The sequence below is a fragment of the Hylobates moloch genome, unplaced genomic scaffold (assembly GCF_009828535.3).
Source record: "Hylobates moloch isolate HMO894 unplaced genomic scaffold, HMol_V3 SCAFFOLD_9, whole genome shotgun sequence".
NCBI lineage: Eukaryota > Metazoa > Chordata > Mammalia > Primates > Hylobatidae > Hylobates > Hylobates moloch.
The window spans coordinates 68,048,174-68,073,594 of NW_026652284.1; the positions used below are offsets into that span (position 1 = coordinate 68,048,174).

Sequence of the window (25,421 nt, forward strand, 5' to 3'; positions counted from 1 at the left end):
CCCTAAAAATGCCTGCACTGCACCTATTGACCTCTTTCCCCTCCTGCTGAACTCTGGGAAACCACTGATATTTTTAACCATCTCTATAGTTTTGTCTTTTCCAGACTGCGATACAGTTGGAATTATACACATATAGCATTCTCAGATTGCCTTCTTCATAAGTACTCATGATTCCTCCATGTCTTTTTGCAGCTTAATAGCTCATTTATTTTTATTGCTAAGTAAAAGTATGTATACTAGTTTGTTTATCCATCACTTTTTGAGGAACATCTTGTTTGTTTCTGGTTTCTGGTGATTATAAATAAAGTTGCTATAAACAAAAATTGTAATAGAATAATGAATGAAAACAATACATAATCATTGCTTTATTTGCACTTACTTTATTTGCAAGTGAGGGTAAACAGATTCGCAAGTTACTTAGTCATTACGTTTTCTTTTGTCAACTGCCCATAGCTGCTTTTGGACTTTTTAAAAAAAATTACATCTGCAGCTAGTTCTTATTGAATGCTTACAATGTAAAAGGGACAATGTATACATCCTTTAAACCAATATCTACTTTATGATTTAGTTTTATTATCTAAGACATTTTACAAAGAAATAACAAGTACAGCTTACACAATTTCCCGTCACACAAGTACAGCTTACACAATTTCTCCTGTCACACATCAAGTATCAAAAACTAATTTAACTGATTTCAAAAATCTAAGCACCTAACCACTCTTTTGTATCTTCTCTATTGACCTATTCCTCTATCAATATGTAATATTACATTAACCTCAGTTATATCCTGACATCACCTCCAATCTACAGAATTGGACGTTTTAATAGTTGCCTAAAACTCAGCATTATTCTCTTCACCTAAAATTTTTTCACCTCAAATCCTCCCCATTTTAGTAAATGACACCAACCATCCACCAGTCCTAAAGTTAACAAAAACGCTGCAATCTTTATGCTGTCTTTCACTTTCTAAATTACTCTCATCAGCAAGTCTTACTAATAATACCTTCGAATGATCTTCCAATGCAATCATTTCTATTTTTCTGTTTATTTCTACTTCTCATAGTCAGGTCCAAGCCATCATCATTCCCTTGCCTGACCAACTAGAACAGTGTACTGCTTTCATATTTTTATTTTTGAGGTATTATATAAAGTGTGACATGTATAGACATACAAAATATGTATGTATCAAGAATCAAGAAAAAGAAAACAGCATTTCTAAAGTTTCCCCATGTTACTTCCCAATGTCCTAAAAATAAAAGGGAAAAAAACAAACAATATCCTTTCTTCCTTCCACAGAGATACCTACTATTCAACTGTAATCACCATAGATGAGTTTTTACTGCTTTTGAACTTTAGAACTGAATCAGTTTGTACTCATTTCTACCTACATTTACAATCATGTTGAGATTAATCCAGTTTCATATAGCAATTGTGCCTTATTTTATATTACGCTTTATCCAATTGTATGATTACAGCACAAATTATTTATCAATTTTAGCATATTGTAAAGTCAGATCATTTCCAGGCTTTCGCTATTAAGCAGTAGCCAATAACTTTATTACACGTTTTTGGTTTTTTTTTTTTTTGTCTTTTCTAGCTTATTGTTGGTAGAAAAACAGGCTAACACTTTGAATAAACATCTCACAAACTGCCGCTCCTAGATTATAAAAAGTCAAAGCCAATTATCTTTGACACTGAGCCCCTGAATCTGACATTCAAGTCACAATAATAGAAACCGGAGCTGCTGTACACCTTACATTCTGGAAGATGCCTCAACAAAAGCACGTTAAGGACTGTTTAAAACTTTTATTATTTAAAAAGATCCACCTTTCCTCCCATTGCCTATGGAAAATAATAAAAGGAGAATCTCAGAGATCTGCTACTGAGTTTGAGAAGGCCAAGTTTAATGATTCCAAAATGTAGCCTTAAAAACTTCTGTAGAGACCCAGATAAATGACCTCCCCCTCCTCTCCTTTCCCACTGGCCTCTTCAAGTACAGATGATGCATGTATTTCTGGAACCCAGGTAGGACTAGTCAAATAGTCTCATGCTTCTCTAAAAGGCTTCTGGTGAAAGCAGTTTTAATTTATTTTAGTTTCTGCCAATCTTCAGTCCTTAGAAAAGTATTTTTTTGTTAAAAAAAAAAGGGGGGGGGATAACTATTCTAAGGTATTCAACAAGAAAAGGAAATAGTTATCTTTTATGAAAAGGACTTTCAAGCTCTCTAAGCCCAGTTTAACTGAAACAACTTTACAGAACTATCTTCACATAAAACAGCACCTTACCCCCTAGCAGCCGGATGGATGGGATCTACAAACACCGAACATCTCTTAAAACCCGCTCATAGAAACGGTAATACGATACTCTTTACTCCTTTAAGTCAAATCCACGTTCCTCCGGGCTGCACCCTGAAGAATTAACCGTAGGAGAAACAATAAAGGTCCTCCCGGACAGCCATGAGCAGCCCTGGTGCTCCTCGGAAGCCCCCGAGGCGAGAAGAGAAGGCCACACTGGGAATGTCGTTCTCTGAGGCGGGGTATGGGGAGGGTATGGTTGTGAGCAGGTGGCCATGACGGAGGCTCCAGATTCTCGTATAGCAGTCCTGGCCCACGGCCGCCACGACTCCTTCTTCCTCGTTCACGTGCAGGGGCAGGTAGGCGGAGTTATTCACATGACCTTCGTACTGTGTCACACATTTAGTGGCCCTCAAGTCCCACAGCTTGATCGTTCCAGTCATGTCTGATGCCACCAGGAATTGCCCTTCTTGGAGGATTTGCAGAGAGGTCACTGCTGAATCATGGGACAGGCAAACGGCCTTCCACCCCCTGCCTTGATTTCCACAGCGCAGATCAATGCCAAAGATCTCCCCAGAGCGACAGCCATTAAACAGCAAAGGAGTCATGATTGCAAACTGCTGGGCCAAGACATCACTGCTAGTCCCAAATGACCGCTGGTGTCCCGTTACCACGTTGGTCAACAGGACCTGCTGAGACAAGCCTGTACTGAAGCAGTGATACGCGTGGATGCTCAGGGACCAGGCACAGGACCAGGCATCAGGGATCTGGAAACTGCAGAGCATGCCAGGCCGACGTATTCCTGGGTAGCTACCTACGAACAGTGACGCTGGGAGCAGCACGGCACAGCTTGGAATACCTGCAAGTCCCACGAAGCACAGCAGAAGGTGGGAATCCAAGTGATTCAGTGAGGCCCAGCACATAGAATTCACCTTCCGATTAGGGACGTAGAGGCTTTTGTGAGGGTATACCCGGAGCTCAGGGGTCGTCAGGCCTCGCATGGCGATGATGCCGTACTTGGAGCCTCCAGCTTCGACTTGGTTCACTGTGAAGAGCTGGTCAGTGTTGGTATTCGCCAGTATGCGGTTAAATCGGTCGCTTGCCAAAGAGGAGGGATCCCAGCTATGAATCTGGACCTTTTTCCTCTGCATGCAGCTTACACGCAGCTCGCGAGCTAAACGGCAATAGTTGGCGAATCTGAGGAAACCTAGCTGGTTCTTTCGTAGCATGGAAGGTGCATTGAGTCCCGCTCTGACTGTCTTTTTCTGCTTGTCTGCTTCCTCCAGCAGTCGCGGTCTTTTGCTCTCCATTTCGTTCGATGGAAGTTCTCCCTCCTGAGGGGAAGTTGTGTCCGGAGAGTCAGAGGAAGTACCGCTTCTTCACAAGCACGACTTGGCACGGAAGAACTTCCTGCTGCGCCTGCGCCTGTGCGTATGAGGTTGACCCGGACGAGATTCTTCGTCGCCTTGGCCCAAATCCCGAATGCTCTGAGGTGCCCTGACATAACTCTCCTTAGAATCGCGTGATCTGAAGCAAGAGTTCCGCTGCTTCTCTCAAGTTTTCCTCTACTCAGACAGCTGCTTTTATTCATTTCTATTCCTGTTTAGAGAGTCTTTTCCAGCCCCTCTTACACATGTCATAATAGCTGTATGCATACATTTCTCTTATTTACTAAGAAGTGAAATTGGCCCAGCACTTTGGGAGGCCGAGGTGGGCGTATTACGAGGTCAGGAGTTCGAGACCAGCCTGGCCAATATGGTGAAACCCCGTCGCTACTAAAAATACAAAAATGAGCCAGGCATGGTGGTGCGTGCCTGTAGTCCCAGCTCCTCAGGAGGCTAAGGCAGAAGAATGGCTTGAACGCAGGAGGCGAAGGTTGCAGTGAGCCGAAACAGTGCCACTGCACTCCAGCCTGGGCAACAAAGGGAGACTCCATCTCAAAAAAAAAAAAAAAGTGAAATTGGAGGGTTATTAGGTAGACATATATAGCTTAAGTAGATATTGACAAACCAATTACACTCTTGTCAAAAATGTATATATATCCTTGCCAATTCTTGTTGGTCAGTTTACATTTTAGAAATAAATAATTTATAATTGTTTTTGTCTTCCTGTTGAAAGATTGCCATTATTATTATAAAACATTCCTTTTTAACTTTTATTTATTGATTGATTTTATTTTATTTTTGTGAGATGGAGTCGTGCTCCCTTGCCCAGGCTGGACTGCAGTGGCGTGATCTCGACTCACTGCAAGCTCCGCCTCCCGGGTTCACGCCATTCTCCTGCCTCAGCCTCCCGAGTAGCTGAGACTACAGGTGCCTGCCACCACACCTGGCTAATTTTTTGTATTTTTAGTCGGGACGGAGTTTCACTGTGTTAGCCAGGATGGTCTTGAGATCCTGACCTTGTGATCTGCCCGCCTTGGCCTCCCAAAGTGCTGGGATTACAGGCATGAGCCACTGCGCCTGACCAAATTTATTTTATTTTATTTTATTTTATTTTATTTTATTTTATTTTATTTTATTTTATTTTATTTATTTTATTTTTCGAGATGGAGTTTCACTCGTGCAATGGCTCAATCTCAGCTCACTGCAAGCTCCACCTCCCTGGTTCAGGCCATTCTCCTGCCTCAGCCTCCCAAATAGCTGGGACTACAGGCGCCGCCACCATGCCCAGCTAATTTTTTTGTATTTTTGGTAGAGATGGGGTTTCACCATCTTAGCCAGAATGGTCTTGATCTCCTGATCTGGTGATCCACTCGCCTCGGCCTTCCAAAGTGCTGAGATTACAGGCTTGAGCCACCGCGCCCGGCCAACTTTTATTTTTTTAAATCTGTGTTCTCTGATATTAAATTATCCTTATCCTTAAACCCTTCTTGTCTAGTATTTATATATGCAACCAAGATTTCTGGTTGATAGTGTTTGCTGTACCTTTTCTCACCTTTTACTTTCAACTTAAATTTGTTCTATTATGTAAATGGGCTCATATAAACAATATATTGCTGGTAAGTTTTTATCCAGTATAATAATTTTTACCTTTGAATGTGAGTGTCTAGGCAAGTTAATTTTTTAACTAACCCCTTTAAAAATTCTTGAACAGTCTTAGATTTACAGAGAAATTACAAAGATAGCATAGAGCCTTCTCACATACTCTGCACCCAGTTTCTATATTATTAACATTTTACACTAGAATGATACATTCATTGCACTAATAAACCAATATTGATACTTTATTAACTGAAGTCCATATTTTATTCATATTTCCTTAATTTTTATCTAGTGGCTTGTTCCTGTTCAAGGAACATGATATAATATTAATCATGTTCCCTTGTGCTTCTCTTGGCCATGACCTTTTCTTATACTTTCCTTACTTTTTATATACATGACAGCGTTGAGGCATATTGGTCACATATCTTATAGATATCTCTCAGTAGAGAGTTGTCTGATGTTTTTCCCATACTAACACTGGGATTTTATGTTTTTAGAGGAAGACAACAGAGGAAAATGCCATCCCATTAAGGGTGCAGACTATGGACATGACTTATTGTCATTGATGTTAACTTTGGTCACCTGAATAAGGTAGTGTTTCTTGGGTTTCTCCACTGTATGCTGTAAACATCTCTCCCTCTCTTTTCATATTGTACCCTTTGAAAGGAAGTAGCTTTGCACATCTATCACTTCAGGAGTAGGGATTTATGCTTTAGTTTCTTGAGGGCAGAACATGCACATCAATTATTAGGAATTATTCTATAAGGGAGATTTTTATAGGTGTATTAATTAATTTATTTACATAGTATGGCCTCTTGAATATTTATTGTATACTTCATTTATTTATTTGCTAAAATTGTCCCAGCTTTGGCTATTGAGAGCTCTTATGGCTCCTGTGATTGATTGCCTGTAGTTAACTGCATGGTTAGCTGTACTCTAAAAGCTTGAGACCACTTGACACCAGAGCCCTTATCTTAGACTTAACTATGTGATAAAAATTATAATCATTTTCTTACAGCTTTGATTTTGAAGTACTGTATATTGCATCATTCCAAAAAAAGTAGACTTTGGATGTGGAAATATTTGAAGAAGAAATGGAGACTTTTTTTTTAAATGATAACAATTTGTATTAATAATATCTGAGAACTACCATATATTCTTAGGATTTGTAGAATCCCCAGGTAGGGTATCAAGAAGTAGAAGTGAAGGCTTTAACCATTAAATATATTTTTTTCTTGTAAATTTTTTATTTTTTTATTTCAATAGTTTTGGGGGAACAGGTGGTGTTTGGTTACATGAATAAGTTCTTTAGTGGTGATTTCTGGAATTTTGGTGCACCCATCATCTGAGCAGTGTACACTGTCCCCAGTGTATAGTCTTTTGTCCCTCGCCACCTTTGATTTTGATTTACTATATATTTTGTCATTCCAAAAAATAGCTTTTGGATGTGGAAATATTTGAAGAAGAAATGCAGATTTTTAAAAACCAAACAGACACACCCACATACCTTTTGGGATGGCCAAAAAAAAAAAAATGGGGATAATATGGAGTAACGTAAACTCTCACTCATTGCTGGTAAGGATATAAAATGGTACAGCCACCTTGGAAAACAGTTTGGCAGTTTCTTAGAAAACTAAACATATTCTCACCATATGATCCAGCAATCATGCTCCTTCATGTTTACCCAAAGGAATTGAAAATTTGTATTCACACAAAAACATCCACACGGATGTTTACAGCAACTTTATTCATAATTGCCAAAACTTAGAAGCAAACAAGATGTCCTTCAGTAGATGGAAGGATAAATAACAGTAGTACATCCAGGCAATGGAATATTATTCAGCAGTAAAAATAAATGAGTGAAAAGACATGGAGAAAAGTTAAACGAATATTACCAAGTGAAAGAAGTCAATCTGAAAAGGCTAAATACTGTCAGATTCCAACTATATGACATTCCGTAAATGGAGAAACTATGGCGGTAGTAGAAAGGTCAGTGATTGCTAGCAATTAGAGGGCATATAAGAGAAGAGTACTTTTCTTATCTTGGTATAAAACACAAATATAAAATGTTTATAGGGTTTGAGGGGACTAACAATATTTTCTGAAGAATTATGGACAGCAAAGTCATTAATATTTGAAAATATTATTAAGGAACATCAGAATCCCTTTATAAATTTTTTCCACTTAATACTGAAACCAGAAAAGCATAGATCTTTTAAAATCTAGATATTTACTTAATTATGATGTTTATTTTTAATAAGGTGTTCTGACTATTAAAGGTGGTTTTAATTGTATTATCAGTCAGGCTGCAGGGAAAACAAACCCTGGAACCTCACTTAATTTCTGCCAAAACACTGTCTTCAATTTCATAAGCTAATAATTTAGGAGAAGGGATGATAATCCTTATATGAAACAGCACAGTTGCTTGAGTAGCAGACCATTCATTTATCCTTGGCAAGACAAGGCAGGCTTCATAATCTTAAAAACTCATTTGAATGTACTGAATAAGCATCAAATTGCTTTAAGCGGGCTGTCCTGTTATAGCATAGATATATTAGCTTTCAGCTGTGTCCTTTATCGCAAGATATAGTTTGAACTGTCTTTGAAGAAATGTCCTTTTCTAATAAAACTTAAGTCCAAACTTATATTTCATTGTTCTCTTTCTCACATAAGGTACTTTCTTTTAATATAATTCTAGCAGATGGATAGCATTTTTGTTATATTAATATCAATGAGTATGTTCATATAAACACATAAATAAAAATTTATAAGCATACACCTAAAGCCCAAAAGAAGAAAGGTAATTCATAAAATAAATACAAAATCCTGTGTGAGTGACTGCCTTCATTTAGCCAAAAAACATAACATGAAGAGTTGAACATATCGAAAGGTTAGATTGAGATTATATTTTGGCAGCATTAAATATAGGCACCAGAATGTACACATTTTGTATATTGGCTAAATAACCCTTGAATATTTTACTCAATCTAGAATTCTTTTTCTCATCTTGAGTATACTAAAATTGCTCTTATTGTCTATACTTGATTTTTGGTCAAAATGTGAATCACTGTGACCTAGAAGAAAGAGAATTTTTTTTTTTTTTTCAGATGGAGTCTCACTCTGTTGCCCAGGTTGGAGTTCAGTGGCACCATCTCAGCTCACTGCAACTTCTGCCTCCCGGGTTCAAGCGATTCTCCTGCTGCAGCCTCCTGAGTAGCTGGGATTACAGGCACCTGCCACCACGCCCAGCTAATTTTTGTATTTTTAGTAGAGACGGGGTTTCACCATGTTGGCCAGGCTGGTCTTGAACTCCTGACTTCAGGTGATCCTCCTGCCTCGGCCTCCCAAAGTGTTGGGATTACAGGCATGAGCCACTGCGCCTGGCCGGAAGAAAAGAGATTTAATTTTGAATCAAGAGGCTCAATTTTGAATTCTATGTCTGTCATTTAGTATTGGTAAAACATAACACAAGTAAATTTCTATGTGCCTTCCTTGGTTTTCTCATCTCGAAAATCGAGATTATAATATCTCACTACATTGTTAGCTAAAAAGGTGAGTATAAATGTATGCAAAGTACTTAGCACTAGTCTCAGCACATTGCAAATATCATGCAAACATAACATTGCAAATATTATACCTAAAAGCAGTCATATTTATAAAAACAGTATTATGCTTTTATATGAACTGTTACAATTTCTGCTCTAAAGCATACCGTTTTTGAAGCAAATAAAAATAGTTTTTTTGTTGTTTTTTTTTTTTACAATAATGAACCTAAGGTACAAAGTAATTCACTGGCATTTCATAATGGATTAGTAGATTGTTACCTATGAAGCTTTATGTGTTTTTGATGTAATTCTTTACTCACTGACTTCTCATATTAACCAAATAGCTTACTCCAAATGAAAAGGTCACCTCTCTTGGGGATTTATTAAATTCCATGTGGGAACTTGGAAATGCCCCAACTCTGGTTTTGCCAGATAGTCTCTTTAGTAAATCTTGCATCCTATTTGCTAAAATAACATGCTTGCTTTAGTGAAACAGGGAAATGAAAAGGTTGTTTTGTTTTGTTTTGTTTTGTTTTTCTTTTTTTTGAGACAGAGTCTCGCTGTCGCCCGGGCTGGAGTGCAGTCAGCGATCTCGACTCACTGCAGGCTCCGCGCCCCAGGGTTCACGCCATTCTCCTGCCTCAGCCTCCCGAGTAGCAGGGACTACAGGCGCCCGCCACCTCTCCCGGCTAATTTTTTGTATTTTTAGTAGAGACGGGGTTTCACTGTGTTAGCCAGGATGGTCTCGATCTCCTGACCTCATGATCCGCCCGCCTCGGCCTCCCAAAGTGCTGGGATTACAGGCGTGAGCCACCGCGCCCGGCCAAAAGGCTGTATTTTCAATAGAAATATTAAACTCAATTAAAGTAGGTATTTTTAAGTCCTAGTTCTAACAGTCTCTTGCATGTGCACACACTCACACATACATGAAAACTTATACTCCATACGTAAGCCTGTCAAATTAAATTTAAAAATCTCACCTATAATTGATAATGATTTCATAATATTCAGACATTTTTATTTTAGAGTAATTCTTCCTCCTATGTCTCTGACAAAGCACCAGACTTTTTAAAGTCTTCATAATTTAGTCTGGGAAAGATATAAGATATTGTATTTTTATTCAAGTATTAACTCAGTGGCTTTGCCTTCAACCTCATTTCTGTTTTCTGTATAATCAAAGTTGACAAATACTGTTTTTTAAAAAATATCCCTTTCCCTTGAAAATATTTTTCTGGTTTATTTTTATTTATGCTTTTAATATTAAATTTTATATAAGTTGTATTTAAAATAAGGCTTCGATAAAATTCAGATATCTAGAGGAAAAGTGTCTTTCTACCAGTCAAAACTCAGAAGTTTTTAGTTGGATATTCTTTAGTATTCACTTGTCTTAATCATAAGGCACAGAGTTGGCTCCTTGTATCTGTGACTGTAATGTGTTATTCTCTTCTGATAGGCCAGTTGTTCTCAACCTTTCTTTTTTGTCTCAATATATATATACACAGTCTCAGCAAAAAGCATGACTCATCACAGCAATGATTCTCAACTGAAAACTCATGTGATTCTTGCTCCAACAATATGTTGCCTTATATCCCCAAATATACACTCTGTGATAAAATTTATTTATGTATGGGGTTTTCTTTGAGGGCAGATGCTGTGACGATCAATATTTTAACTTTTGTGTCTTGCTTATAAAATTAGTTGAGAAATATCTGTCCAAAGAAATTAAAGCTTTATAGAAGCAAAAGTACTCGTGGAAATCAATAAAAATCAGGGAGGATATCTTTTAGTGTAATGTCTTAAGGCTTTCATGATGTTGTCTGACAAGCCTGGGTTTAAATCCATCATCTATCTTTTACTGATTTTACTACTGAACATGTTATTTAAATACTTTAATACTCATTTCTCCAATCTGTAAAAGGTAAACAATAAAAATAATATCTACCTTTTAGAGTTGTTTTAAGGAGTAAATAACAATGTAGACATGGTTCTTGGCAAGTGGTAAGTGTTGTATAAATTCTACAGTGATGAAGACAAGCACAAAGGGAGGAGAAAGATGGAATGTAAAGAGAGATTTTTTAAAAACAGAACATATTTCAGGCAAAACTATTTTTTAAAAAAGAACATATTTCAGGCAAAACTAACCTACATTGTCATAACTCAGGATACAGGCTACCCTGAGAGTGAATGTAGTGACAGAGTAGTGCATAAGGTGGAACTTTAGAGGTTTAGAAATATTTTATTTCTTGATCCAAGTGCTAGTTATGTATGTTTCTTCAATTTTCAAAAATTCACCAAGCTGTATAATTATTATTTGAGCACTTTTTATATGTAAGCTGTACTTCAATAAAAATATTATTTTAAAAATGTTCCTGACACTCCCACCATCAACTGCTCTGTGCCTTACACATAATATTTACTGTACTCAATTAACACTTTTGCAAAGCACAGCTCACCATTCTTTAGGCTTTTTAAATTATCTTGTATTTTTTAAAAAACAGATTGTTTTCATGATTCATTTTCTCAGACTCTGCCTCTTGAATTTTTTGCCTCTAATTTTTTCATTACTAACTTAACAGCATCCTTCATCATCAAAAATGCACTGAAGAGTTATGAAACAGATTGAAGTCCATCAAGGGGTGACTTTTTAAAAAATCAGGCATTTTGATGAATAGAATCATAATTATTTAAGACAGAGCTGTCAGCAGGTGAATAAATAAGTGGGGTAATAATAGCCTCATGTTTTTAAATTAAATGACATTGCTCAATGATTGGAGTTCAAAAATAGTTTAAATAAAAATATTTTAAGTTATGTTCAATTGCCAATTCATCCTAAAATAAATTTCAAATCCCCCCTCGCTACATGTTTAGTTCAGAAAATTCAATTGTATGCCAAACTATGCAAAAATGTACATCTCCCACACTTAACCCATCTAAAACTCTGCTGGTGTTGTGTTGTACAAGCATGTGCACAACTGACCATTATTTGCTTTTCATTAGCCTCATACTTCAGTAAGGGAAAGATCAACACACAAAAATATCTCATTCTACATTATTGGAGTCAACAAATAGATGAGTAGGATGAACCAGACCTCTTGCCTTCTCCTCACTTCCTTTCTCTCCCACATCACTCCTCAACACACACAGGCACTCCCAAAAGAACAAGCACAAAAGGACAATTATCACATTTTAATTCCACATTCCTCCTCATTTTTGCATATAGATCTACACATATAAAAGGGTCTGCATGCCCACATGCCATATGCTAAGCAATCCTGTCTTGCAGAGACTGTGGAGTGCTTGGTGGAATTCATAGATGTGCATTTATTTAAACTTTGTAGGCCCGCATGGCTTTACAAAGTTCCTTCAGCTGCCCTTGCATTATCATTGCAATAAAAATTTCACTCCCATTTTTTGACATATTTTACAACTCAGTTGCATCCTCAGCCTCTTCTGATATTTTGAGAAACATAATTTGGATATTAAGCAGTTATCTCTGTAATCCCAACTCCAAACTGTTGTCTTCTTATCTATTTCTCTGAGCAGTTCCATCCTCAGGCTCAAGCACAAATTTATTCTGGTTTAGTGATATTATCCTCCCATCATCAAGCCATCTCACATCCTCTGCACCATCTGTTTGTGGTATATCTTCACTATAGCATTTTCTACCAGGAGGAAAGTATTTAACTGGAGTTATTTCTTTCCTTGATAAGCACATTATTATAACTTCAAGAGACCTTGAGATTACTGTATGTCATATGTTCAGGAATATTAATATTTTTAAATGCTTCAGTGTTATTATGGTAAAACAAGGGATCATCTACCCTTTTGTTCTAGATATACATGTTTTGGCTTGTAAGCATTAACAGTATGAGTTCTGATTAAAATTTGTTTTCCTGCTCTTTCCAACAGCTTAATAATTGTACATAGTCCTATAAGTGGTTGATACCATAATACTGCTGTTTCTAACTATTGCTGAGAGGAGAAAAAAATCTAGATTTGATTTAGTAAATGATGATGAAGAAATAAGGCCAATATGAAGACCATATTATAGTTTCTGTGTTAAAAATTAAGGGGAGTCCCTTTCATTTAACAGTATCTCAATTGTCCCTATAGTTCACTCAGGTGAATATACTTTGCCAAATAATAGTCAGTTGTTTTATTTGTTAGGGAGTTCTCCAATTTCATTGTACTTCATCCTAAACTTTTTCCCTCTACCCAAACCTTTTTCCCTCTACCCATAAGAAGGTGGTGGGGTTTCTCATTAGCAGGCAATTCCCATGATTCCCTTGTAATTTTACACACATACACACACACGCACACACACACACATTTTAAATGGTTATTCTCAATGTAAACTATTAGATAATTTATGAAATTTATAGATATTTATTATATGTGTGAATTAGGGCCTCATGCTGGTAAATGTTTAAACCACTGGCTCTTAGGGGAGGAAGAGGAAAAAAACTGATTTGGCGCCTGTTAGGATTTTCGTGGAGTAAATACTCCCGCCATGGGCTAACAACATCACTAACATCATTGAATTGTGCAGTTGGGATGTTGTCCACTGAGGACACGTTCTGGGGCAGAAAGTATAGAAAGAAAGGTGGAGTGCACATCTGGAGGGCAAAGAAACCTGGCCTATATATGAAACAATGAATTTTATAAGAGTCAAAGAGATTTAGTAATTTAGAAGTTTTTGTGTTGAAACGTGATTTTGTTTAAAAATATTCATATTTGATTACTATGATCCAAACATACATGTCTGGGGCACAGTGGCTCACGTCTGTAATACCAGCAGTTTGGGAGGCTGAGGCAGGTGGATCACCTGAGGTCAGGAGTTCAAGACCAGCCTGGCCAACATGGCAAAAACCCCTCTCTACTAAAAATATAAAAATCAGCCAGGCATGGTGGCACACATCTGTAGTCCCAGCTACTCAGGAGGCTGAGGCACAAAAATTGCTTGAACCCAGGAGGTGGAGGTTGCAGTGAGCTGAGATCACGCCACTGTGCTCCATCCTGGGCGACAGAGTGAGACTCCTTCTCAAATAAATAAATAAATAAACTTAAAAAAAAAAAAGTACTTGACCTCTTTCAGTCTTGTATGCATGCTAAGGTCTTTCCTGTTGAGTCATACACAATTTTTGAACATATAAGGAATTTAAGTAATTTAGTCATTTTTGTATGGCATTTGACAAGTGTGATCTAAAGTTAAAAAAGCATTTAAATTAATATTCTATTTATATTTTTAAATTAATATGTAAAATTTGTAGTGTATGAGAAATTTTAATATAGCTCATTTTACAAATGGTGAACACTAGTTTAATTTTTAGTTAATTTTGCAAAAGTAAACATGACTTGCTGATAACATAAAATTTGTATATTTTTTAGTTTAAAATATAAACTGTTTGATTTTATAATTTTTGTGATTTGATTCTAAATGAGCTGATGCAGAAGGTTCCAATCAGCCATTTACAATCTCTTTCCCAAAACACTCTCATAAAGTTATAAATATTCTTTATTTCAATATGAAAATCAAAACTATATATAATTGTTACTAAACTTTTTCTTAATATTGGCGTCTGAAATACCAGACATTTTGATATGTCAATCAACAGTTTTGATCAGAGGTATATCAATTACGCTCCTGATAAAGAAAATTTTATTTGTGAAATACTTAATATATTTTCATGTTTATTCTTTTTTTTTTTTTTTTTTTTGAGACGGAGTCTCGCTCTGTCGCCCAGGCTGGAGTGCAGTGGCGCAATCTCGGCTCACTGCAAGCTCCGCCTCCCGGGTTCACGCCATTCTCCTGCCTCAGCCTCTCGGAGTAGCTGGGACTACAGGCGCCCGCCACCACGCCCGGCTAATTTTTTGTATTTTTAGTAGAGACGGGGTTTCACCGTGGTCTCGATCTCCTGACCTCGTGATCCGCCCGCCTCGGCCTCCCAAAGTGCTGGGATTACAAGCGTGAGCCACCGCGCCCGGCTATTTACTCTTAACTTAGTTTTTTAACACCAGTTTGATGGCAAAGGTGGATGTTTCGGTGAACCTAAAGGCAGTGTCTGACTTTTGTCCTTATTATAACTTGTCACTTCAAAATCCAGGATAAAGCAGCAGTTTTATATACTTTATGTCATAGAATAATGTTCTACTTCACATCAAAGAATCTGAATTAAAAGTTAAAAAACACATATATGCTAATCATAAAGTAGCACATGCACAATTATTAGAAAAATAATATTAAAAACAGAAAAGTAGAAAAGTTTAAGTAAATTTATTAAAAGATAAATAGTAATCTCAACATTAACATAAACATTTTAGTATACAGTTTTTCAGCAATTCTATATGTACATACTCACATGCACATAAAGTTAAGTACTTCCTTTTTAAAAACATTGTTTTATGGTGTACATTGTTTTGTAGCCTCCAGCCTTATACTGCGACTATTTTACAATGGTATAAGGAATTCTTCCATAACATAGGTTTCATTTTATATATGGTTGTCCGTTGCATGAGTAAACTATAATTTTCTTAAATAATTTCTTTTGTATTCATGAAGTAGGTAGTTTCTATTTCCTTATTTTTAGAAAAACACAGCTAATAACTATTTCTGTCTTTGTCCATTTCTGTACTGATGTCTTTGGGAAAGTATCTAGAGTATGTGTCACACACATTTTAAGACTTTTGATACATAAAACAAATTCACCTGTTAAAAATTATGCCAAACTATACTAACACCAGCAGTATCTGAGAGTTCTTGTTCCTCCGTGGGCCCTACTATTTCATCTATTTCGTCATTGTCAGTTGTATCATAGCAACTTTAGATTATTTTCTGTGTGTCAATTTTTTGCATAAGATGAAAATAGCATGTAATCATATAGCAGAGGACAAAAATTCTTTCCTCTACATATACTCCTAATAACTCTTTATGCACTCTTTATCATTAAAAGGATAAAGGATCAATTTTACCACTTTTTACCACAGTAAGTAAGGATCAAGTTTAACACTATCTGATGAGTGACAGCTCTACAAAGTTCTCTCTCATTGCTGCATGTCTTGCCACCCTTTTGTTCTGGACTATCTTTTCAAAGACATTTGTATAGGAAACAACAATTAGTTAGAGATAAGGTCTCTCTCTGGGGAACAAGGAACACTTGGTAGCTATCCAAAATAATAAAGATATGTTTTCTTTTGTGGCAAAGGTTATGTAAGTTAGCTAGCATCCGTTTTAAAAGAATGGGGTTTCCTAACCTGGAGTTTCCTCAGCTGGGACAGAAACCCACTTGCAATGCACGGCATCCTTCTGGCCCTCCTTCGTGTTGTCCCTATGGGACATGGGTGTCAAGGGAAACCAATGTAAACATGAAGTTTATGGTGTCTGCTCTGCTGTGAGCAATAAAGTCTTTTGTCTCTGTTCCAAGAGTCTTGTATCTCCTGTCAACATCTATGAAACTGTGGCAGGCTAACTTGTTAGCTTGCAATTAGGGTAAAATCTCAGGCTTTTTAGAGATCTTGACACAGTTGAGACAATCTAAGTCTTAGGGATGGACTTGAGGGAATGTATACATACTTCTAAAAACAATTTAGGCTACAGTATTTTGCTAAACAAATATTTCAGTCTTTGAGTAACCTAGTTATCTTGGCACAGATAAAGAGAGGAAGGGAGGGAAAAAGGGAAGAAAAGTAGAGAGATAAAGAGAAACTATATGTATGTTTTGGGGACATAGATAGGTACTTCGCTCTAGTCAGAAAATTTACAATTTATTGCCAGGTACAAAAGAAACTATAACCCCTTCCTAGAGAAACAACTTAGGCACTGAGCTACCTTAATTCCTGTTTTGGAAAGGATACAAATGAAAATTAATCAATTGATAAGTAACTCAGATGGTATCTGTATGCAGAAAAGATCACTTTTGAATATGATTTTAAAATGTACTACTTCTTAAAATGTATGTTTATACTAATAAATTTGTGTGAGACAAAAATTACCAAAAGGACTATAAATAGGCCTTTAGAGGAAATTGGATTTCCAAACTAAAGCTAATTGTAGTTTACTGTAATACTGATAGGAGGAAGTAGCAGGTGTTGGCTTAGTATTTTAATTGATAAAATATACAGTGTATTTTGTACATTACTGTGTATCAATCATTGACACCAACGGTTTCTCCTTTATCCAGAAAAATAAGCAATTTTCTGAGAAAATAAGTTGTTAATATTTGCCATATCACTTTTGGCTTACTTACTTCCTTGTTTTGGTTTTGTTGTATGTGTGGGGCTTTTTGCTTGTTGTATTGTTAAAAAATGCAGTGTCAGAAAGTATATCAATAAAATAAATGCTGAATTTTTTAAGTCAAAACTATAATAATTTATCTTTTCCCTAAACAGAAAAATAATTCAGATGCTTGCTTACTTTATCAAGGGTGTTTGGGACAGACTCATTTCCTTCAGTATTTTGGAGACTTCTTACAAAATGTAGAGCTTCTACTCACTTCAAAAAAATATTTTAAGATGAAAAAAATAAACGGAAATAAAGAATGCTGAGTATAGGTCATGTTGTGACTATATGTTTAGTGTTACATTCTGCTCCCAGAATTAATTTAGGAATTGAAGGACAAACAAAATTAGCAGTAAGCTTCATTTTTACTGTTATCATTAAATGTATCATCTTCCTGTGTTTCTCTTTAAGGTTAAGGAAGAATATATGGATGTATTATGAATTCACAGTATGGCACCAGTTAACATCATGTTCAGGAAAGTCACTGTGCATGGAATTAGAATACCTGGGTTCTGGTTTCAGTGAGGCAATGACATATATGTGTCTTTTTATCTCTCTGGGACTCATTTGTAAATTTAGAGTGATGACTTCAGTGGTTATTGACACCTTAGGTGATTATAAAACTATATGAGAAGAATATACAAAAAGCTCTAAAGGTGGAGGAAGGAACAACAAATACAAACATTTTGCATGTAAATTGAGAGAGTTCATCAGCATCTCTAAATCTAGAATCCTAGTACTAAGAACCCGTGGTGGCTAGCACCTGCAGTCCCAGCTACTCGGGAGGCTGAGGCAGGAGAATGGCGTGAACACGGGAGGCGGAGCTTGCAGTGAGCCGAGATCGTGCCACTGCACTCCAGCCTGGGCGACAGAGTGAGACTCCCATCTCAAAAAAAAAAGAAGCCCTTAACTAGATCATCCTTAAGTTTCCATGATCTAGCATTTAGATCTGTCCTAATAAGTCCTTGAAATATTAAATCAATCCACTAATGCTAACAAAAATTATTTCTATAACCAGAAATTGTCACTATGATTAAATCACTGAACATTAAAAATGGTCAACTGCATATCTTGGATGATAAATATAAATAATATATCTTGTTTTACAAGAACAGTGTAAAGAGCTAAAGATGTATCGTGTATAACTTGGAATTCCTTTCATTGTAATTTTCATTTTTTTAATATTTATAATCAATATGGAATTAGAAGCTCTTTTCCAGGAATTAACAACAAGATTAAATTTGTAATAACAATATAATAGAAAATTATCAAATGTTTGCATGCTGAATACTGAAGTAATATCTTTAGAATAGAATATACACATTGTATATCACCATCGTATTCCAAAATCAACCAGTCTTTTGTCATTTCCAACATTTCTGAACACACAAAAGGCTAATTTATAAAATATTCTATCAACTAGAAAGCCAACTCAAAACTATTGAGTGCCTACTCGGTATAAAAGATATTAGGATGGGTGAAGCAAAGTATATGTTATAATTATCTATAATTATGGGTGAAGTAAAAGATACAGGTATATAAAATGCCACCATTTTACAAAAAATATCTATACTTTAGGCAGCTACTTTTTTTTTTTTTACATATGGGGCATTCCGGAAGGAGTTCAAATAGGGAGAGTAGAAAGGAAAGGCTTTGATTTTAGCAGAGTCCTTAGGCTAGTCCTGTTAAAGAAACAAAATTTATTTGCTGTCCTGCCGAAAGGTGTATTCCTTTACCGATGGAAATTTCTTCTTTGATAATTAAAATGTGCACACCTTAAGTGTACTTTTTATTGTGGTTATATGTTTGCTTTTTACTTTTCGGTTTATAATGGCTATCACCAATTAAGCAACAGTGGAAGTCAACACCAAGGAAACAGACAAATGCACATCAGAACAGAAGATTTTTTTTAGTAAAAGAATATAATTTTGCAATCTTAGAAGAGGGGATAATTAATTCCACCTGAAGGAATTGAGGGACACGTATGGAAAGCTGGCAGTTGATCTGCATCATGAAGAAAGACTAGGATATTCATTGGCAGAGATTATGAAAAGGAGCGTTTCATAGGGGGAAAATCATGAAGCAGGTACAAAGGAAAGCTCAGGACATTTCCAACGAATTCTAAGTTATCTGCAGCTAATGCACAAAATTTAGTGGATGGAAAGTAAAGGGAATGCAGATTGAAATTCATTTGTGATGTCTGCTAGATTTTTGCAATGTATTCGATGCATAATGGGATGCCATCAAAGGTTCTGAGCAGGCCGGGCGCAGTGGCTCATGCCTGTAATCCCAGCACTTTGGGAGGCTGAGGCAGGCAGCTCACTTGAGATCAGAAGTTCGAGACCAGCCTGGCCAACGTGGCGAAACCCCATCTCTACTGAGAAATACAAAAGTTAGCCAGGTGTGGTGGCGCTTGCCTGCAGTCCCAGCTACTCAGAAGGCCGAGGCAGGAGAATCACTTGAACCTAGGAGGTGGAGGTTACAGTTGGCCGAGATCGTGCCACTGCATTCCTGGGTGACAGAGCGAGACTCAGTCTCAAAAAATAAAAAAAAAAGAAAGAAAAGGTTCTGAGCAGAACACCACCGAGGAAACACTGCCTTAAGTATGATTCCTGCAACAGCCTTCACACTTACCATCTTTATGCACATTACCTAATGCCTCTGAGTATGTTTCCTCAACTGTAAACCTGAAATATTAATCATAACAATTTAATGACAGAGACAAGGTCAAAATGATTTAGCATATGTCAGATCCTATCATAAACACAGATTCAATAAATATTATTTCCTGCTTGCAAAAGTGTATGAAAAATAACTAAGATAAAACATTAAGTGGAACTTCAATTCAGCTATACATAATGATGAAAGCCTTTGAATCAAAGAAAAATAAATCATGATCACGCTGATCTTTGTGTTCCATATAGTTCTTGAAAAATTCGTAACACACATGGGCAAAGTATGGTGTTTTTCATAATATAGTAACTTTTAAAAATAAAACTATTTCACAAAAGAGAACATTCTATACTCTGGCCATGCTACATAGCATTTATGCACAATGTGTTAAACTGGCATGACCATCTGTCCAGATAAATGACTCCAACTTTAGAAAAAGAACATATATATTTTCTACAAAATCTTTAGTCTAAAGTTAAGATCTACATAAAGTTCACTGAGGCAGGAAAATGACAAAATATAAGTAATAGAAAGTAGATTTTGGTGTTTCTAGGAAAGGATAGTAGTGTACAAATCAGAGATTGTTGAATATTGAGTTTTTGCTATAACAGTCTGAGTCCATTCTTTTTGCTCATCAGAAATCAATTGTTCTTTTACAATGTAGAATTTACAACAGTATATTTTTTATACTATAACAGCAAGCCAGCCCAAGCTCACTAAATAAAGTCTGTATTCACTATATGCTTCTTGTATAGCTCATTACCTTTCAAAGTGCTATCAGTTTCAGGGAGAGCAAGGCTGTTTTCCCCTGCACAGCTTCAAAGAAAAAGGTATATTTGATACACTTGATCACTACAGATTTCCGTTGCTTAATTGGTGATGGTCATTGTGAATCCAAATGTAAAAAGCAAACGCATAACCACAATTAAGAATACACTTAATGTATGCACATTTTAATTATCAAAGAAGGAGGGTCCTTTCAATAGGACAGCAAATACATTTTGTTTCTTTACTATAAACAGGGCTAACCTAAGGATTGTACTACAGTCAAAACCTTCCCTTTCTGCTCTCCCTATTTGCCACCCCTTCCCAATGCCACCGTATGTAAAAAGAATACATATTAGCTGCCTAGGTGAATACCTGTAACCAACTCATACATTGCATACTCATATTTTGTTATTGTACTCTACCTGATATCCAAAAGTGTACTTGTTGACCTGTTATCTACTTTAATCAATGTAGTTCATTAAATAAAACATGTCATTACCAAAATATAATTTCATTTCTTCTTTTCTTTTTTTTTTTTTTTTTTTTTTTCCTGAAACAGGGTCTTGCTCTGTCACCCGGGCTGAAGTGCAGTGGCATGATCTCAGCTCACTGCAACCTCTACCTCCCAGGTTCAAGCAATCCACCCAACCTCAGCTTCCTGAGTAGCTGGAACTACAGGTGCATGCCACCACGCCTGGCTAGTTTTTGTATTTTTTGTAGAGATGGGGCTTCACCATTTCACCAAGGCTAGTCTTGAACTCCTGGACTCAAGTGATCTGTCCACCTCGGCCTCCCAAAGTGATGGAATTACAGGCATGAGCCACCATGCCTGGCCTCATTTCTTTCTTTCTCTGTTTTTTTTTGTTTGTTTGTTTGTTTTTTGGTGTTGTTGTTGTTGTTGTTTTTGAGACATGTCTTGCTCTGTCATCCAGCTGGAGGGCAGTGTTGCAGTCGTGGCTTCCTGCAGCCAGGACTTCCCAGGCTCAAGTGTTCCTCCCACCTCTCAGCCTCCAAAGTAGCTGGGACTACAGGCACACACCACCACACCCGGCTAACTTTTGTATTTTTGTAGAGAGTGGGTTTCACCATGTTTCCTAGGCTGGTCTCATTTCTTATTAATGAATAGAAACAAATCTTAAGGAATAAAATAAGCAATACTTTTAAGCTACACAAAAGCAGATAAAATACACACATAAAACAAGAAAAAAATAATTGCCATTTTCATGCTTGTTTCTAAAGTTTCTGAGTTTAAATTGGGCGCAATTTAGAGGAAAAACCCTCAAAATTGCATCATTTATCCAAATCTCCAGAGTCTGGAAACCTCATGGAAAACAATGTATAAGACTGTTTTTGCTGAAGAGATTTCTGGCATTTTTGCCTGTCTCTAGAGTTAGTAATGCAAAGGAGAATAACGAATCTTCCTGAAGCTGGCACTGTCGAGTTCAATACCTGCCAGCAAACAGAGGTGCTATTGAAAAATTCCAGCCACCGGCCAGGAGCGGTAGCTTATGCCTATAATCCCAGCACTTTGGGAGGCCGAGGCGGGTGGGTCACCTGAGGTCAGGAGTTCGAGACCAGCCTGACCAACATGGAGAAACCCCATCTCTACTAAAAAGACAAAATTAGTCCGGTGCGATGGTGCATGCCTGTAATCCCAGCTTCTCAGGAGGGTAAGGCAGAAGAATCGCTTGAACCCGGGAGGCAGAGTTTGCAGTGAGCTGAGATCACGCCATTGCACTCCAGCCTGGGCAACAAGAGTGAAACTCCATCTCAAAAAAAAAAAGAGAAAAGAAAAGAAAAATTCCAGCCTGGAGGTGAATGTTCCCAAGAGACAACCACCAATTGGCATTGTTAAACAAGGGAATGGCCATCTTTTCCTCACAACTTTCTTCTTTACCTCACAGGGTATCAGCAGGTATGATGCAATGAATTTGACACAATTATTAGAATAATTTTGTTGTGAATGACAAGTCTTGCTTATATTATTTTTACATAGAGATCCAGTATTGAAACCACAGAGATCTCTGAAAAACCTGCCACTGCAATGACAATTAACTGCACTAAAATTACTTCCTTTGGTTTGTTCTAAATCTAGAGTTTCTCACTTTGTACGTTCCTCTTGCTCTTTCTTTTGTAAACTAGCGGGGAAATTGATCAAGCTGTGAGCTCATGAAAGCAAGATAGAAAATGGAACCAAGTTCAGATTTCAATCAGGATGCTAATGAAGTTGTAAACCTTTGGATACTTCTGCCTTCACACAGAAAACTTTTTATAGACTCCTCTCCACATACAAAATTTTCTTAGTGATAACATTTATGATTTTGTCAAAAGAATAAAGAACATTGAAGACATGATGAGATTCTCATTACTTTGCCAATTTTTAAAGGAATTTGGACATCAGTTAATATCTATTTGGGAGTTAGTGAGCAAGTAACTTCCTGGAAATTACACTACAAAAGGGGAATCCCAAACTGCATCATTCCATGTATCTGAGAAGCCTTTAGTGACAGAAACAATCTATAATGTTCTGCGTGTTGCAGCTACTGAATCATAAATTTCTCATTTGCTGCTTTGTGTGAATCATTTCCATTTTTAAGAAGAGATGGATAGTCGAGCACATTTTCACATATTTCTAATCTGTGTTTTTATACTATGTAGATTACCATCAAGATATACTTTAGCTTAAAAAATATGGTTTAACTAGGAAATAGCTGAACTGCCTCAATAAATCAGAAAGATGAATTTTAAGAGTTATGTGAATACAATCGAACCTTGAGATTCATTTTTACAGGAAATCAATATGATATTTTTGAAGGATTAAGAAATTTGACATGAACATAAATAAAACTGGCATTTGTCATAACATTAAATAGACAAAAAGTGACATGAATTATATATACTTGTGCTTTATGAAATATATTTAATATGTGACAGATGAGGACATCCTTCTTCATTTTATGAAAACATTGCTTAATATTTTATGGAAGAGAATCCAGAGAATATATCGTGTGTGTATGCCTCTGTGTGTGTAGGGGTATATTGTGGTAATTTTTCAAAAAAATTGTATTGTGGTTAAAAACCCTCAATATTAAAATATAATTTAAAATGCACCTTTGGGTATCTTCTTCTTTGTGCATATTATCTTGCCACTGGGAAACTTACCAACCCAGAAAACAAAAGTTTATCATTCATCACTCACACTAAGCTTCATAGCAGATGATGGTAGCTGGTAACTGGATGGTACACGGAAGGTTTGTGATCCTAATGGAGAAAGGCGTATTTCCTAATGGAGAAGTACCTAAGGGGAGTGAGGAGTAGCAATGACATTGGCTGTTCCAGCATTCGTACCAAAACACGCCTGCTTTTTCATATTGTGCCTATTCTGAAGCAGAGTGTAAAATAAACATTATTTTCACTAAATTAAGATAATAAAGCCAGGTGCAGTGGCTCATGCCTGTAATCCTAGCACTTTGGGAGGCTGAGGTGGGTGGATTGCCTGAGCTCAGGAGTTTGAGACCAGCCTGGGCAACATGGTGAAACCCCATCTCTACTAAAATACAAAAAAATAGCCTGGTGTGGTGGCATGCACCTGTAGTCCCAGCTACTCGGGAGGCTGAGGCAGAAGAATCGCTTGAACCCAGGAGGCAGAGGTTGTAGTGAGCCGAGATCATGCCACTGCACTCCAGCCTGGGCAACACAGCAAGACTCCACCTCAAAAAAAAAAAAAAAAAGATAATAAGACTAACCCTGATTCTCTCCTGTGCCTCAGCCATGTGTTGCTAGACAGACGCTATCAGACAGTCTCTCAATCAGCATGCTGCTTTAATTATGTATTAAGATATTAACATAATGCCTGAAAGTAATGTCCTCCAGAGGCACCCAAATGTTAAATTAAGCGCCTTCACAAGTAATTGTCCATCTAGCGCTGCCTTATTATGTTCTTCCTTTAAAATCTCCTCAGTATGTGTGTGTGTGTATATATATATAAAATTATAATTCATGTGTGCATATAATCCTTGAAAACTTCGTTTTGTGTCATTTTCATCAGTGTACATCTTCTTTCCCAAAATGCTTTGTATTCTCTGTTTAGCATTCAAACTCATCATTAAAAATGAAAGACTATTAAAATATTTGCATATGGAAGATTCTGGTTTACCTTAATGCCAGTATCACACATTTACTTCATACTTCCTGATGGCATCTTAAGAAAATTAATTGAAGCTGATTATGATTATTTCTATTTCATATAAAGGAAACTATGTCATTGAGGGGAAAAAAAATGTGCCCTAGCAATCTTGCTTTAAAACATGTGTTTAGAAATGTGGACAACTAGCAAAGGTTTCAGCCTAGACTCTGGTATACTTGCTATATTACTGAGGATTGGGTTGACCTACAAGTATTGGAGAATCCTGATAACAGTGTTAGATAAACAGAATCTTTTTCTCTATCACGTGAAACTCCTAGTAGGCATTTCAAGGTGAGCATGGTGCACCACAGTGCAAGGCCCAAGCCCCTTTCTACCTAAATGACCTTGTCCCCTGGTCTAACATATGTTCTAAATACGTTATCTATCATCGATTCAAAGGAAGCAAAGAAGGAGCAAGCAATCTCCATAAGCTTGCATGGGTGATTTCCGTTGGTATCTCCTTGATTAGAAATTACAGCAGCTTGGCAGGTTGAGAAATTGTCTCCATCCTGCGCAGCTGTATGTCCAGCCAAAAATCATGGCTCTATCACCATGACAGAAGAGGAGAATAAATACTAGAGCACAAAGAGCAGTTTATACTACAAGCCAATGTATAGCGTGCACATATGGGACAATATAAAACCTGTGACCATTTAGCACCAAGAATGGAAACAATTTTTCTCTCACATATCATTT

General features: G+C 36.8%; 1 protein-coding gene across 1 annotated transcript; it reads right to left on the reverse strand.

Annotated features, from left to right (window-relative positions):
* Nucleotides 1–364: 364 nt before the first annotated feature.
* Nucleotides 365–3,638, reverse strand: DCAF4L2 (DDB1 and CUL4 associated factor 4 like 2). The gene has a single exon (XM_032758469.2). The coding sequence runs from the start codon at nucleotides 3,602–3,604 to the stop codon at nucleotides 2,417–2,419; it is 1,188 nt and encodes a 395-aa protein (XP_032614360.1). The 5' UTR covers nucleotides 3,605–3,638; the 3' UTR covers nucleotides 365–2,416.
* Between the last annotated feature and the right edge of the window lie 21,783 nt (nucleotides 3,639–25,421).

Bases quoted from the DNA above. Each gene is read 5' to 3' on its own strand.
- DCAF4L2 (XM_032758469.2), bottom strand. From the start codon at position 3,604: ATGGAGAGCAAAAGACCGCGACTGCTGGAGGAAGCAGACAAGCAGAAA.